Raw genomic sequence first — 14,387 nt, forward strand, 5'->3', positions numbered from 1 at the left:
AAGTGAAGGGGGAAAATGGCCTCTGGAAAAATATGAAGTAAGGAAGTGAGGGAGGGAGAGAGGAGAAAAGAGAAAGGAAGGAGGGGTGGGGGAAAGGTAAGGAAAGAAAGCAAAGAGAGAGGAAAGGGAGAGAAGCGGACAGAGGTGAGGGAAAGGGGAGGGGAGGGGAGAGGAGAAGAAGGGGTAGAGAGGGGAGTGGAAAGAGAAGGGGAGGAGAGAGAGGGGAAGGGAGGGAAAAGGGAGAGATGGGTAGAGGAGGAAAAGTGGTGGAGAGGGGAGGGGAAGGGACAGGAGGAGAAGGGGTGAAGAGGGGAGTGGAGAGAGTAGAAGAGGGGAGAGAAGAGAAGGAAGACAGATATCTTAATTAGAGAAGAAAGAAGTTGAGGAAGTTCATGACAATGTCTTCATGTTTCTTGGTGAGGGAAGAGGCAGAGTTATCTGCAAATAGGAGTGTTCTGAGGGGATCATAAGGGATTTGAGCAACGTTGAGCGCTCAGTTGACATTGCACAGTATCCACTCATGATGTTACAAATTTCTTGGTGATGCAACTTCCCCACTAATACTTGGTTGCCTGGAATATTTTCCTCCTCTAGAGCTTTTGCTGTCACACTAATTGAATCAATGTTAATTGACAACCTCATAGAATATTTCCATGTGCCAGGAAGAACAGTACTATCAGCTGCACCTGAGTGAAACAATACTATTTTTTAATCACAAATATTTTGAGAAATTCATAGTGATTCAGAAACATTTATTTTCTCACTTAGTAATATGAAATTCCAGTGCACACATGATAGAATATGAAATTACAGGACATATTTGCTATCTTTGATATAGTTTGTTTAGTTCTAATCTGAACTTTCTGGGACACACATACAAACATGAATTTAGGACATCAAGTAGTGGTTGTCTATCCAGTGATTCCTAGACTCTTGATTTCCTGTACCAGTAAAATACAAATGGGAGAACCAACATGAGGTTGCCAATTTTTAATTTGACCAAATATTAAAACAAATAACCCACTATCAGTTATTCTCACCATAATTTCTAAAAAAGAATTTTAACATAAAAATTGTTTTAGTCTTTAAGAAATAATCTAAACGACACACTTTTGCAATAAAATTCTTTAAATTGAGTATGTTTGGCTTTATAAATATTTGTGAAGTTATTCTTAATTTCCTGGCTTAACTGTAGGCATACGAAAACCTTGTCATGGGAGTGCTAGTCTGTGGAACTCTGCTTGGGGTTATCGATTTACACCCACAATGTCTGGGTCCCAGCTCAGACAGCAAATAAGCCACCTTCTATTATGATATGGACAGAATCACCAGAGTTTCGATCACAAGGCTCCAATTTGGATCTGTTTAGCTTCGAATACTGGGGTCTTAAACCTCTATGCCACAGATCTCTTCTAAAATATTATTTTAGCAACCTAAGGGTTATCATGCAGGGCAAAGAATGTAATCATGTAAGTGACTCTTCAGAAAGATGACTTCCAGGAAACAAGAATAGTATTTAAAATACAGTATACTTTCAAGTAATTACAGATTGTATATCTAATTTCGAGAGTAGAAAACATAAATTCTAGGACACCAAAACAGATGACAGAGTGAATACACATACATACACACTTTAATAACATAACAGCAGCAAAAAATCCTTCCTACCCTAAAGACACACACATATCTGTATCACCATCTATCTATATGTCCATGTTCACATACACACATATACACATATAATTCATTTCCCTGAAAAGATACTCGTGATTACTGATGTAGTTGTGGAATATTAAAAATCTGTAGAAATTCTCCTATAATCTTTACTTATGTTAGTTGGAAATCGAAAATTCTTTTCAGCCACATGCTGTTTTAGGGCAATGATGTTATGAAGAGACAGGTTAGTAATTCTAGAAGGAGAGAAGAAGCACTGTGCATGACTGCTCCTTTTCCCCGTCAAAGTGTGTTCCCTTTCTGGCTTCAGGACTGAGATTGTGTTACCCTGATAACAAACGAGGGCTTCTCCTTCCTTTGAAATTTAGGTAAGTTTCTTTCAACTGTCAAGTTCACTGTCTGGACCACTCCAGTAACATTTCCCTGATCTCTGTGAATTCTACGCTTGACTTCATGGTAATTTCCTTAGTTCCTGTTTCTCTATCAGCCAAAGCCAGTTAGATTAAGCCTCCATGCTGACCCAAGACAAATCTTAGCCTCTTGCCCACTTTCACAAGCTATTTAATCTCTGTATCATCCAAGCAGGAGACTGATGGCATGCTGAAATGAGGCAACAGAGAATGTTTTCATGACGGGGTGTCAGGAAGGTCAGGGGAAAGCTGCGAAGAATAAGCAAGCACTCCAAGTGCAGCCACAGATCTAATGGAAGCAAGAGGGGGAGTGATGCTCTCTGAGAAAGCAGCTCTTCTTCCATGGTAGGAGGGGGTGGTCTGATGGGAAGTCTGACTTTCCCTTGAATGCAGCCACTGCCAACCCGGAGCAAGCCAGCAAAGAAGGAACTGGGGAATAAATACCCAATTTCACTCTTCTTCCCCTGGTGCTTTCCTGCTGGGAATTTTCATTGGCCAAACCAATTGGGAGCGTGAGGGAAAGAGAGCCCATTGATGCAATGCATAAAATCACCCTCACACAAAACAGGGTGGAGAAGCATGGGGAGTGGTTCCAGAGGAGCAAACAAAATATCCTACTCACACAAGCAACAGTTAATTCTTTTAGTACAGATTTAAGGGCTTCTTTTAGTACCTTAAGTGGCCATCTACGATTGCTCTGGTTGCCATACTTCTTTTTGGTCTGGAACCACCAGCTGGTGCTCTGGCATTAGTTCCTTCTCCTAACAGAGATCATACCCTACTGCTTGTAGCCTCTGGGAGGTCATTCTCCTCAGTCCCATTTCTACCCCAGGTTTTCTTGCTGTCAACCCACGTGGACAGACCCTTTGTGTGTGTGTGTGTGTGCATGTGTGTGTATGTGTGTGTGTTTAGCTCCCCTTCTCCCGCAACTGGTAGAATAAAAAATCTTCATCTTGTTCTAAAACTCTGTTAACAAAAAGTAACTGGGCAAACAATAAAATAAAAAATGTAATCTTTATTAGTTTTGCACATTTTTAATGTTGGTTAGCATCATTTAGGGTAATAGTAGCATTTTCCAGCATGCAGTCCACGAATACAGTTTATCTAAGTAGTTTTAAGAAAAAGGGGAGCCTATGGTTTGCTTCTGTAAGAAACAAAAAATGTCCTGATGTAATTGACTATGTAAGTTCACTACTCTCTGTTCTTGTGGAAAAAAAAATTGTGAAATCCACATCATACTTAGATCAATCTACAGCAGCATGACTCCAAAGAAATGAAAACATAAATAGAAATTAGGAAAAAAAGGACGAAAATGAAAAATAAGCACTACCTTCAATCAGCGCAGACACTACTAAAAATGTAAATAAAATTTTATACCCTTTTCCAATTGCAAAACATAATTTGGATGTGAGTTGTCAACCAATTTTGCCCCTTAAAATTATGAAATAATCTAAAATTAGCAAATGTAATAAAAAAGCAGAAATCTACAACTACCCCGTCTTGTTTTCATTTCTTATTTAGTAAATTTCTTCCATGAAAAAGTGCTATGGACAGAAAGTAAGAAAAGTGATTGTGATATCAACCTGAAGATAATTTCCTCTTCATATTTATGTACATAATGCTGAAAAATAAAATAAAATGACTTTTTACAGTATTTATATTTGCTTATAAAATTCTAAACACATTTTTAACAGGTTAAGCAGTATCTTTTTTTTTTTTAACGTGTCTGTACAGTCTGGCTATACACCATATGTTATCCACTTAAAATTTAAAAATAACCGAAAAGCTGTTAAAGTGCTGCAAACTATTGCTTAATGACTTAAATAAATGAGATCTGTTGAACAATTTCCTTGACTTTACCACTGACATATGGTTTCTCATAAATGAGATTCTGAGCGATGGGAGAAACCAGATACAGCAGCATGGTCATATAAACATGCATTGATAGGATCCAAACTATCTATAATGGTACAGAATACATTATATTACCTGTGTAAAGCTTGCACTCTACATTTCTCGTGGAACATATTTGATGCAATAAATACTGTGCTTGGGTCATTATTTGTTTGCTCAAACGTGCACCACAGGGTAAAATGACTATTTACATAATAAATAGCATTTTATTAACATGTACAGTGTCAACCTTGCTGAGCTGAAGATGGCTAAACAAAGTGCAGGATTAAGCAGAAATTTATAAAGGGTTCTTTTGGTCAATTCAGTCTTTGGGGGGAACCAGTGCTCATTATTCAATTTTTCTTTTTAACTACAATAAACAGAAACATAACATTTATGACTCCAGACATTTGAATGAAATTTGCAGCTGCTAAGATTTAATGACCTACCCCCCAAAAATGATCTACTTGGTCTAGGGGCTGGATTTGACAAAACAAGATCAGCAAAGCACCTCCAATTATCACGTAATTACCCCTCCCAGAAACACGAATGGAATTTAAGAACTCATTGTTTTCCTTGTGACTTTTTTTCATGCATGATCTCTAAGTGTAGCATGCCCTCATGCAAACCACGTCTTTGTGTAGATGGGAGGGCCATGCAATTTGCCATAACCCCCAGTAGCATACGTGTGAAAGAGGCCCTTTAGTCTATTTCCCAACAGAAACCCCATTTACAAAAATAGTCACATATAATAAACAATATATGGATAAAAAAAAGATGAATCCACTAACAGATTTTGTAAAAATGTGACAAATGTGGCAGTTGAAATGCAAAGAGTGGATACAATTACTAGACTAAAGTGTTTCATGTTAACCCCCAGATTATAGGTTTGCACCCCTTTGAACTGGTCCCTACAGTCTGAGTAGCCATTTCGTCTCGTCTTCAGCAGTGTCAGCTGGTAGTGAGAACAGTAACCTCCTGTCTAGGTCATCTCCCCTTTACACAGAGTCACAGTTTTCCGACAAGGGGTCACTGTCTTATTGTAGGCACTGACCTTAAGTAGTTTTGTGTAAAAACAGTCAGTTTGGCATTGACCTCCTAGAGGAGTTCTGTTGACAAAAACACATCACCTTCACAGGCTGTAAACAATTTGTTGCCCAAATATTCTTATTTATTTCCCTTTGGCTTTTTCATCTTTGCCTTCTTGCTCATGTTTTTCCACGATTGGCTTTGTTACCCGATCATAGGAGGGTGGACAAGCTGCTGTGGACATGGTCAGATCAGTTTTTTCTGTAATAGAGTTTTCATTTATTCTGTCAATTATCATGTCTTCTTTTACAAGAAGATTAGCCCCACCTTTGATTTTATTTTTATTATATGTAAATGAAGCTTGTTTTACAGTTCGCTTTAAAAGGTGGCGCCTGTAAGCACGTTGAATAATAACAGCAGACACCTCCTCTTGTTTTCGTTTCAAAGTTGTAGTTATTGGCTGATAGGAGACCTTTGATGGATTGGAAGCCATGAATCGCTCTTCCATCTGTATTCGAAGAGCATCCATCTCTCCACTCTCTCCCAGAACCCGCTTCGTAAAAGCAAATAAGATGTCAAGACAGTGGATTCGGTCACCACTTACCATGGGCAAATCCATGGCAATGAGCTGAAGTTTGTTCGGTTGTGGCAGATTGAGGGGGGGTTCAAGAGCAGCTGCAAACTGAGATAGTTTTTCAAATTCCATGAACTGGGTCGCGTCAGGATCAAACTTCTCCCAGACCTCGTAGAACATCTCAAAGTCATCCTCACTCAGGGGCTCTGCACTTTCCTCAGTAGCAACACTGAAGTTCTCCAGGATGACGGCGATGTACATGTTCACCACAACCAGAAATGATATGATGATGTAACTGACGAAAAAGAAAATCCCAACAGATGGGTTCCCACAGTCTCCCTTAACTGAGCTTCCAGGATTAACTTTATTAGGGTCACAATCGGGTGGTTTACTGTTGAGAATAGGTGCTAGCAATCCATCCCAGCCAGCAGAGGTGGTAATTTGGAACAGGCAGATCATGCTGTTGCCAAAGGTCTCAAAGTTGAACATGTCATCAATTCCAACTTCCCTCTTAACATAGGCAAAGTTGGACATTCCAAAGATGGCGTAGATGAACATGACCAGGAAGAGCAGGAGGCCGATGTTAAACAACGCAGGGAGGGACATCATCAGAGCAAAGAGCAGCGTGCGGATCCCCTTGGCCCCTTTGATCAGACGTAGGATTCGGCCAATCCTGGCAAGACGGATCACTCGGAACAGGGTCGGGGACACAAAATATTTTTCTATCAGCTCAGCCAGAAACATGCCTATGGATAAAAATTGAGAGTACCAACCAGTGAAGAAGTGATCCATTAAAATAATACTTACATTTCTGTTAAGGCGTCAAGGTAAAGTTCAGAGTACTGAAATTCAGTTATGTAATCTTAAATTTGACATACATATATATAGTTGTGTATAATAGATGTTATCAATATACCTTAATTTTGACATTCAGAATTAAATTCAACTCGATATTTGATATTTGAGGGGGACTAAATTGTGTCCCCCTCAAATTCATATGCTAAAGCTCTAACTTCCCCATGTGAGGGTATTTGGAGATAGGGCTTTTGGGAGATAACTAGGTTTAGATGAGGTCATGAGGATGGAGCCCTCATGATAGGAATAATGTACTAAAGAGCTTGCTCTCTCTTTCTTCCCCTGCCATGTGAGCACATAGTGAGAAGGCAGCAGTCTACCAGCCAGGAAGAGAGCTCTCATCAGAATCCCACCCTGCTGGCACCTTGCTCTTGGACTTCCAGCCTCAGAACTGGGAGAAAATATATTTTCTGTTGTTTAAGCCGCTCAGTCTGCAGTAATTTGTTATGGCAGTCTGAGCTGACTAAGGCAATATTCTATGCAATAAGGATTTTACAGTACTTTTTGTCTCTGAGGGATGTCTATAGTCTATTTTTAGCTTACATAAAATCCCAAGACTGAGTCTAAAAAAATAGTTAAGAATGCTCAAGTCTGTCTGAACACCAATGGCCAACAGTATAAGTACGTGTTTATAAGAATAGAATTATTTTTTGTGAAATTGCCAAGTCATATATGTTGTATTCAGTTCTTACTCATCTAAAACTCTCCGCAGTTTTTAATGCTATTTTCATCTCTCCACGAACTTGACTCTTCCCTAAGCTTCCACTATAATATTCTTATACATTTGCATATGCTGTGGTGCATTTCTAAAAGGATCTAAGCTGATGCTCTTTCTGGTCTCCTGTGTCTGACATTGGTCTCTCAGCCTTCTTCTTTTAAGCTTCTTTCTCCATTTACCTTTTAAATAATGAAATAATGATTGAACTGAAGCAGCTCAAGTAACCAAGAGCCTTTGACTTACACTGCCTCATTCTGTGAAGAATAAGTAAGACTAAGTAAGTGTGTGTGTGTGTGTGTTTGTTTGTGTGTGTGTATGAGACAGAGGGAGAGAGAGAATGATAGAGAGAAAGAATAGAGGTGAATGCAACCTTAGTACCCTATCCACTAATGATGACACCACAGCTTAGTGTGGGAATCAAAGGATACATACAACATATGAGTTGGATATAAGACCAGTTTCTTCAGTGGGGGAATGGCATGACAATCTGCCCAACAAAGTTCCCCATATTAGATGGCAAAATATTGGCTGAGCCATATCATCCAGTTTAGGAAACCATGAATATTTCAGGTCCACAGACAGACTTCACTTCACTGGAGCGAGAGTTGTATGAGATGAGCTATTGCTCATGTGACCTGTTGTACGTTCCAAACTTTGAAGTGTATGACTGATGAAACGGTGTCCCATGCTGCCTCATTTCCCTTGTCCATCATTACTATAAATCCATATCAAGGTAATTCAGAAAATCTCTACCTGATATGCTTAAAGAACTTACCATCTACATTTGCTAACATTTTGTTCTTATCTTTATTCTCTGCTTTTCCTTATTTTACCACCAGCTTCTACTCCAATCTACATGCTGGTGACTCCACATCTATATCTCTGTTGCAAAATCTCTTCAGCCCAAATTTCTAGTCTTCTTCTCAACAGAGACATCTAGATATTGTGTAAGCTATTCAATCTCAACATGTCAAAAAGATTTTTTCTTAATTAATAGCATATTTCTAGTTCAAATGAATGAGACTCTACTATATTGACAAATGATACACCTAGTCTAAAATGGATAGAATAGGATACAATACTGTGTATATAACAGGCACCTCATTTGGTAAGAAAAACAAACACACCTGAATGAAATACATCAAAATTTTCTCAGTGGTTATCTCTGAGTGGTGGGATGACCTCTAGTTTAAACTTGATTGTTCCAACTTTTACTTTTATTGGGCTTAACTTAAGAGAATTGAAATACTTCTTACCTACAATGGAGAGAATGACAACCACAAAATCAAAAATATTCCAGCCTATGGTAAAATAATAATGGCGGAGAGAGATGAGCTTCAGTACACACTCTCCAGTGAACAGCACAATGAACACCAGGTTGATGCGTGACAAAATGTTAGTCACATATTCACTCTGGTCATCTGTTTCTACCATCATTGTGACCATGTTAAGACAGATGAGAATCATGATGCTTATGTCAAAAACTTGTCTGGTTACAAAGTCAAAGACCATTCCTTGAAATTTGTTCTGTAGAGAAACAGAAATGCTTTTAGCAACAGAGGAGTTTTCCTGTACACATTAACATCTACATAAGTACTTTCTGCATTAATTGACTCTCTAGTATTGTACGTAGTAAGCACTGGTCCTGAATTTTGTGAAAAATGGTTTACAGCACGCTATATTTTTAAATTTAGTTATCTAATTGCTATCTACCAAAGTGCATTCCAGAGAATAACAATCCCTTGTCAAAAGGGGATTTCTGATAAGAAACGCTGCATGCTATACACTTATCTCAGAGGCACAACATGCATATTAACATATTAAGATTATGAGAAGTTCAGGAACCTGCTTAAGTTTGTTTTACCAGAATTTCCCACGATCAGTTGGACCATGCAGCCGTTTCAAAATACAGTATGTATTAATAATACATTTGTGTTATTCTCAAAGAATTGTTAAGGGAACCTGGGGTTTCCAGGACACACCTACAACATTATGCATTTAAAGCCCAGGTATGGCAGTATGGATGCTCTCCCATCAGTCTTTGCTGACATCCGTCAGACACAGAATGCTGAGCCTACACAGGGATAATTAGACCAGAATGATATTCGTTATGCTTTGATGTCAAAAATTCACATCTCTTGTCACTGATGTGTGGTTCTGCTCCCCAGTTCTTTCACTGTCAGTCACTGCAGGCAATTATCTGGCTCATTTCTCTAGGCCACTGAGGAATTCTAAGGATATCTTCTATCTTACTATTTTCCTACACAGTTGACTCATTTCTATTTTTAGTGCTAAGGTTTAAGAAAGGAAAGTACATATTACTCATCATTTTTAAGAAGACAGTTGTTGGCTAGCACAATATGAATGTTCACTAGTATTCTGCTCCCCAAGGCACCCCGGAATTATTTTAACATCATAAATCGTCATCATAACAATCAATACAGTGTGAGATAGGGCTTATCCATTTCACAGCAGTTGTTTGGTTAGTTCATCATGGAAACATGAGAATTGTTATTTGTCATCATGAATTTTATTTATGGACTCTGACTTCTATAGACGTTAGTAATTTCTAAGTTTATAGCCATATATATGAACAGTAAATACTAGAATTTCTTCCTCCTCCGGAACACTCAGTACCTCTAATGAAAAATAAAATGGAAGTAAGGTGTTATTTCACTCAGAACTTCATCCATTTGTTAACTGAGCGGGAAAACTGCATTTTTTTTGAGGAAGATTAGCTCTGAGCTTACTACTGCAGTCCTCCTCTTTTTGCTGAGGAAGCCTGGCCCTGAGCTAACATCCGTGCCCATCTTCCTCTAGTTTATATGTGGGACGCCTACCACAGCATGGTGTGCCAAGTGGTGCCATGTCCGCACCCGGGATCCCAGCCGGCAAACTCTGGGCGGTCGAGAAGCGGAACGGGCGACCTTAACCGCTGCGCCACCCGGCCGGCCCCTGAAAACTGCATGTATTTTAACCCCTTCCAAAGGTTTACTCCTTTCGCTATCACTGCTCAGTAACAATTCTTGAGTTATCTGATCAGTTTTTTCTTGTGCTCGTCACATTGTGTATGTGTCCTTTGCATTTAGATTGGATTCTGGCTGTGTGGTTTTAAATCCCTTTAAGATAGGGGTGCATTTTCTATTTCTTCTTTTTCTTTTTGGTCTCTCTCTTCTTACAAAATTTTTACCTTTACCATAAAAGATATGAATTAATGATGCTCTAAAAGTGGAAGAGATCTTTGCTGCTGGAAATGTTAGCTGCTATCTCTTCTGTGAGAAAACCCATGCAAGTTTTTGTTTTTGTATATTTTTTCCCATATCATTTGGTATTTCTTACTCCAGGTCGAGGTATAGGCTTTTGTGGCTTTTTTGATCCTAATTTTTTCATTGCATTATAGTATTTCTTCTGTTCTTCTGTCATAAAGATGTCTTGACCTCCAAAGTATAGAAAAGAAATATCAAAACTGGTTAAAACTGTGTCCCTTTGCACATAATTTTTCAACCAATGTTAAAATAGGAAAGTGACAGTTAAAAAAGGAAATGCAAAATTCCTCCAATTAACATAATTGTGCCTGGGATTTTAAATTTGAAAAATTAAAAGGACTTTTTAAGTAATATAACCTTATTTAATTTTCACAGTCTTCCAAAGTTGACTTTATTATTTTCGTTATTATTTTATGGAGGAAAAAAACCCCAGAAATTGAGAGGTTAAATATTTTTACCCAAGATCATAAACTCAGTGAGTGGTAAAATTTGGTTTGCTGAGGCCCTAAATACTTGGTTCCCTACACTATACATACTGCCTTACTGAAGTTAAAGACAATGTTTTCTTATTCAAATATAGCAAACAGTTAGAGTATGTATATTGCAAGATGGTTTAGAGTTACTCATAAAAAGCCACTTTCACTCTGCCAAGAACTGGAGCAAAAGGATAGAAAGAAAGCTGGGTGAGTTGGTAGAAGTGTTACAGGATAAATCAGAAATTGTAAGTATGGCAGGTATGTGACAGGCCAGTAGGTACAGAAGATTGGAACTCAGGCTGATAAGGGGAGAGAAAGAGCCTGAGATTGATTATACAATAACGTTAGTAACAATAAAGGGAGATGTAGCAGGAATGTTCTAAGCTGGAAGAGTCTCATACAATGAAATCACTTGCTACATATTAACAAAACATGCTGAGTAAATGAGATGAGGGAGCAGTACACAAAGGAAGAAATACAAATGGCAAAAAAGCACTGGAAAGCATGTTGAAACCTACTAGACATGAAAATTAAATACAATTTTAGTTTATCAAATGTCAAGTATGTGTTAAGAAACAGAGCCTGGTGGATGCCAGTGAAGCAGCAGTGACCTGCGGACGTCTCTACACTGTTATCAGAAGTATGAGTGGATGTATTATTTTGGGGAAGCAAAATACTTTAACCTAGGAATTTACTTAAGAAAATAATTAAAGACTTTTTTTTTGGCATGAAGACTTTTGACATGGTACTATTTAAATCATTAGTGATTAGAAACAACATAAATCATCAATTTGTTGGGAAATGGTTAAGTAAATTATGACATGTACACATGAAGACTTAAAATGGGAAAATACTTAAGTCAAAAAGAGAATATGTAATTATGGATAAAATAGCTTCAATAACAGGAATATGTGTAGAAAAAGTTTGACTAGAAAAACAGAATGTGAATAGTGGTTCCTCTCAAGTAATGATATTTCTTTACTTTCTATATTTTCTATAATGTGCATATATAATTGGGATGATGAAATGGGCTTTATAAATGATAATTAATAAAATAAAAGGCTGTCCAATTCAAGACTAGAAATGGTAGTTTATAATTAAATATTAGGGAGAAAGAAGCGGGAATATATAAAAGGAACCAGTGAAGGGGAAAAAAGTGAAGAAAGCCTAGAAGAAGCTTACATCGCATGCCTAATTTATTGCAAAGATTCTAAAAGTTTTAACTGGAAGATATGTTTTCAGGAGAAGAATTGTACGGATAAAACAATAAGTTGACTTTGGGAAAGGAGCATATGCCTGGATTCTTTCTTTTCTAATTATTCTCTTTCAAAAGACATAAAATGTGGTCCCTGATTTAAAAAGAAAAAAAAAAAGAAGAGTCTATGTACAGGAATATGGAACACAGTGATTCTTGGCTTTCTATGCCCTGGAAGAGATGGGCAGTGGAAGGCAGAAGGGGAGGATGCAAAAATCGATTTTAATGTATACTCCCATTTGGTTTCTGAATTAAAGTAGTCATTTGGTGGAGAAAACACTTTAAATAATTTTATCATCTTAGTAGGAGGAAAAATATTAGAAATACTTATCTTTTTCTTTTGCTGGTTGAAATTATCTATGATGACACCAATAAACAGGTTCAAGGTGAAGAAGGACCCAAAGATGATGAAAATAACAAAGTAAAGATACATGTATAGACTTTCCTCATACTTAGGCTGGAGTTCCACCTACCAAAGGAGAATATTTTGTAAAACATCACAATACATTTTGACGCTGGAAGTCACTGGTGCTTTTTCATGAGAATAGAAAAGAAAATTCTTAGTAATATTGAAGCACTTTTTTTTTTCAAAAAGTATTTTGAAAATACTTTTCTTTTTTCTCTGAATCAGCTACCTCTAAAAAACTTCTCTGAAATTAGCCTTTAGGGTAATTTTTCATGTGAAAAATGGGGTGTTTTCATGTGAAAAATATATTTTTATGACTTCAGAATTTATTTTTTGTAATTGTAAATACACCTAATATCTTGCTATTTAGACAGCTCTGTGCCAAATTTGGCAATGTTTTAAGACGCAGAATTCTAATAATTTAAAAACTATTAGTGAAAAATTTATACTTCACCAAATAAGTATAAACTATGTTTAGAAAGAATCATTTTTGTCTGCATGAATTTATTTAGCAAACAAGAATTATTCATTTAGATGTTTGGCATCAGACCTTTAACATTACAACATTCATTGAATTTTTCAGATTGAGTAGACATAATTAGACACTCCATCGTATAAATCCTCAATTGATAATTTAGTCACTAGATTGTACTTATAGTAAATAAGCATTGAGCTATCACTTATCACTTAGTAAAGAGGTAAAGAAGTCACTACAGATAGTGCCCTCATAGATTCATGTCCTTTTAAAGACAATGGAGTTAAAAACTAACCAAAGGCACAGAACACAATAATAAGCAACCAAGAGAAATAACTCAACTCTGGAGGATATCAGGAAGGCACTCGACATAAAACTGAAGCCACTTATGACAAGTGCATATCAAGAAAGATAAACGCGAGCTCCATCAGGTCAGTTAAGGATCACAGGGACAGAGGCTATTCTTTATGATGATAGACTAAACAGAGGGGATTTCAGAATGGAAAGATAAAGACTGAAATTTTACAAAGTTTTGAAGAGCAGAGTTGGAAAGCTCATGGATTTTAGTTCTCATCTTGAAGCCTGAAAGAGGCTGTTGTAGGAGAAATCTAAAAAACTAGGTCTTTACTTTGGTGATAAAAAGTTAAAGGAAACTGTTGGTCACAGAAGTGATAACAGCATCAGTAAAGGCTCCAGTAAATTTATGGATGCTAAAATCATATAAAAGAATGGATTTGAAAGGGATCATTATAGACATCTAAGGCTGCCTAGACAACATCCCTAACTTTTCATACTGTCCAATATGGAGGGTAAATATACATTTCAACTACTGGTGGCAATCATATATTTCTCCACATATGCTCTAGCACACCAAAATTATTACTGCTTGTATAATTAGTAGATAAAAAGGAAACAAAATAGAAAAATATTTAATAGAAGTATATTTGTTAGTTATTAAATATATGAATGTTACTTTAGTTTGACTTACAAAATAATTTGTTTTGCTTTATATTAGTAAGATCTTTCTAACAAGCATTACTGTATCAGAATATTAATTTGTCATATTATTCCTTTTTTTAATCATTGTAGAGTCATTCCACTCAGCTTCCATGCTCTGCTGAATTAATTTTAGCATTTAATCAATCTTATAAAAGGGCTTAGAATATAAGACATACTTACATTTCTAGAATCAACTGCTGCATACATTATATCCATCCATCCTTTAAATGTAGCCTATGAAAAAGGACATGCATGTTTTACTTTAGAGTAAAAGTAATTCATACCTGATGTTTAATAAATATTGTTACTGATATGTTTTTTTTTAAAAGAGTATTTTTGAAAGACATTTCAAAACAA

The 14,387-nt window shown here is 36.9% G+C and overlaps 1 protein-coding gene across 8 annotated transcripts in view; it reads right to left on the reverse strand.

Annotated features, from left to right (window-relative positions):
* Positions 1-3,079: 3,079 nt before the first annotated feature.
* The window catches only part of SCN1A (sodium voltage-gated channel alpha subunit 1), a 147,588-nt gene continuing 136,280 nt past the window's right edge, over positions 3,080-14,387 (reverse strand). For all 8 annotated transcript variants that reach the window (XM_023623071.2, XM_070241983.1, XM_070241985.1 and 5 more), the window contains exons 23-27: positions 14,211-14,264; positions 12,482-12,619; positions 10,493-10,597; positions 8,410-8,680; positions 3,080-6,326 (exon numbers count right to left, since the gene is read on the reverse strand). In XM_023623071.2, the coding sequence (XP_023478839.1) occupies positions 5,149-6,326; positions 8,410-8,680; positions 10,493-10,597; positions 12,482-12,619; positions 14,211-14,264 (1,746 nt within the window). In that variant the 3' untranslated portion in view covers positions 3,080-5,148. The remainder of the gene's footprint in view (positions 6,327-8,409; positions 8,681-10,492; positions 10,598-12,481; positions 12,620-14,210; positions 14,265-14,387) is intronic.

Source organism: Equus caballus, chromosome 18, assembly GCF_041296265.1.
Source record: "Equus caballus isolate H_3958 breed thoroughbred chromosome 18, TB-T2T, whole genome shotgun sequence".
Taxonomy (NCBI): domain Eukaryota; kingdom Metazoa; phylum Chordata; class Mammalia; order Perissodactyla; family Equidae; genus Equus; species Equus caballus.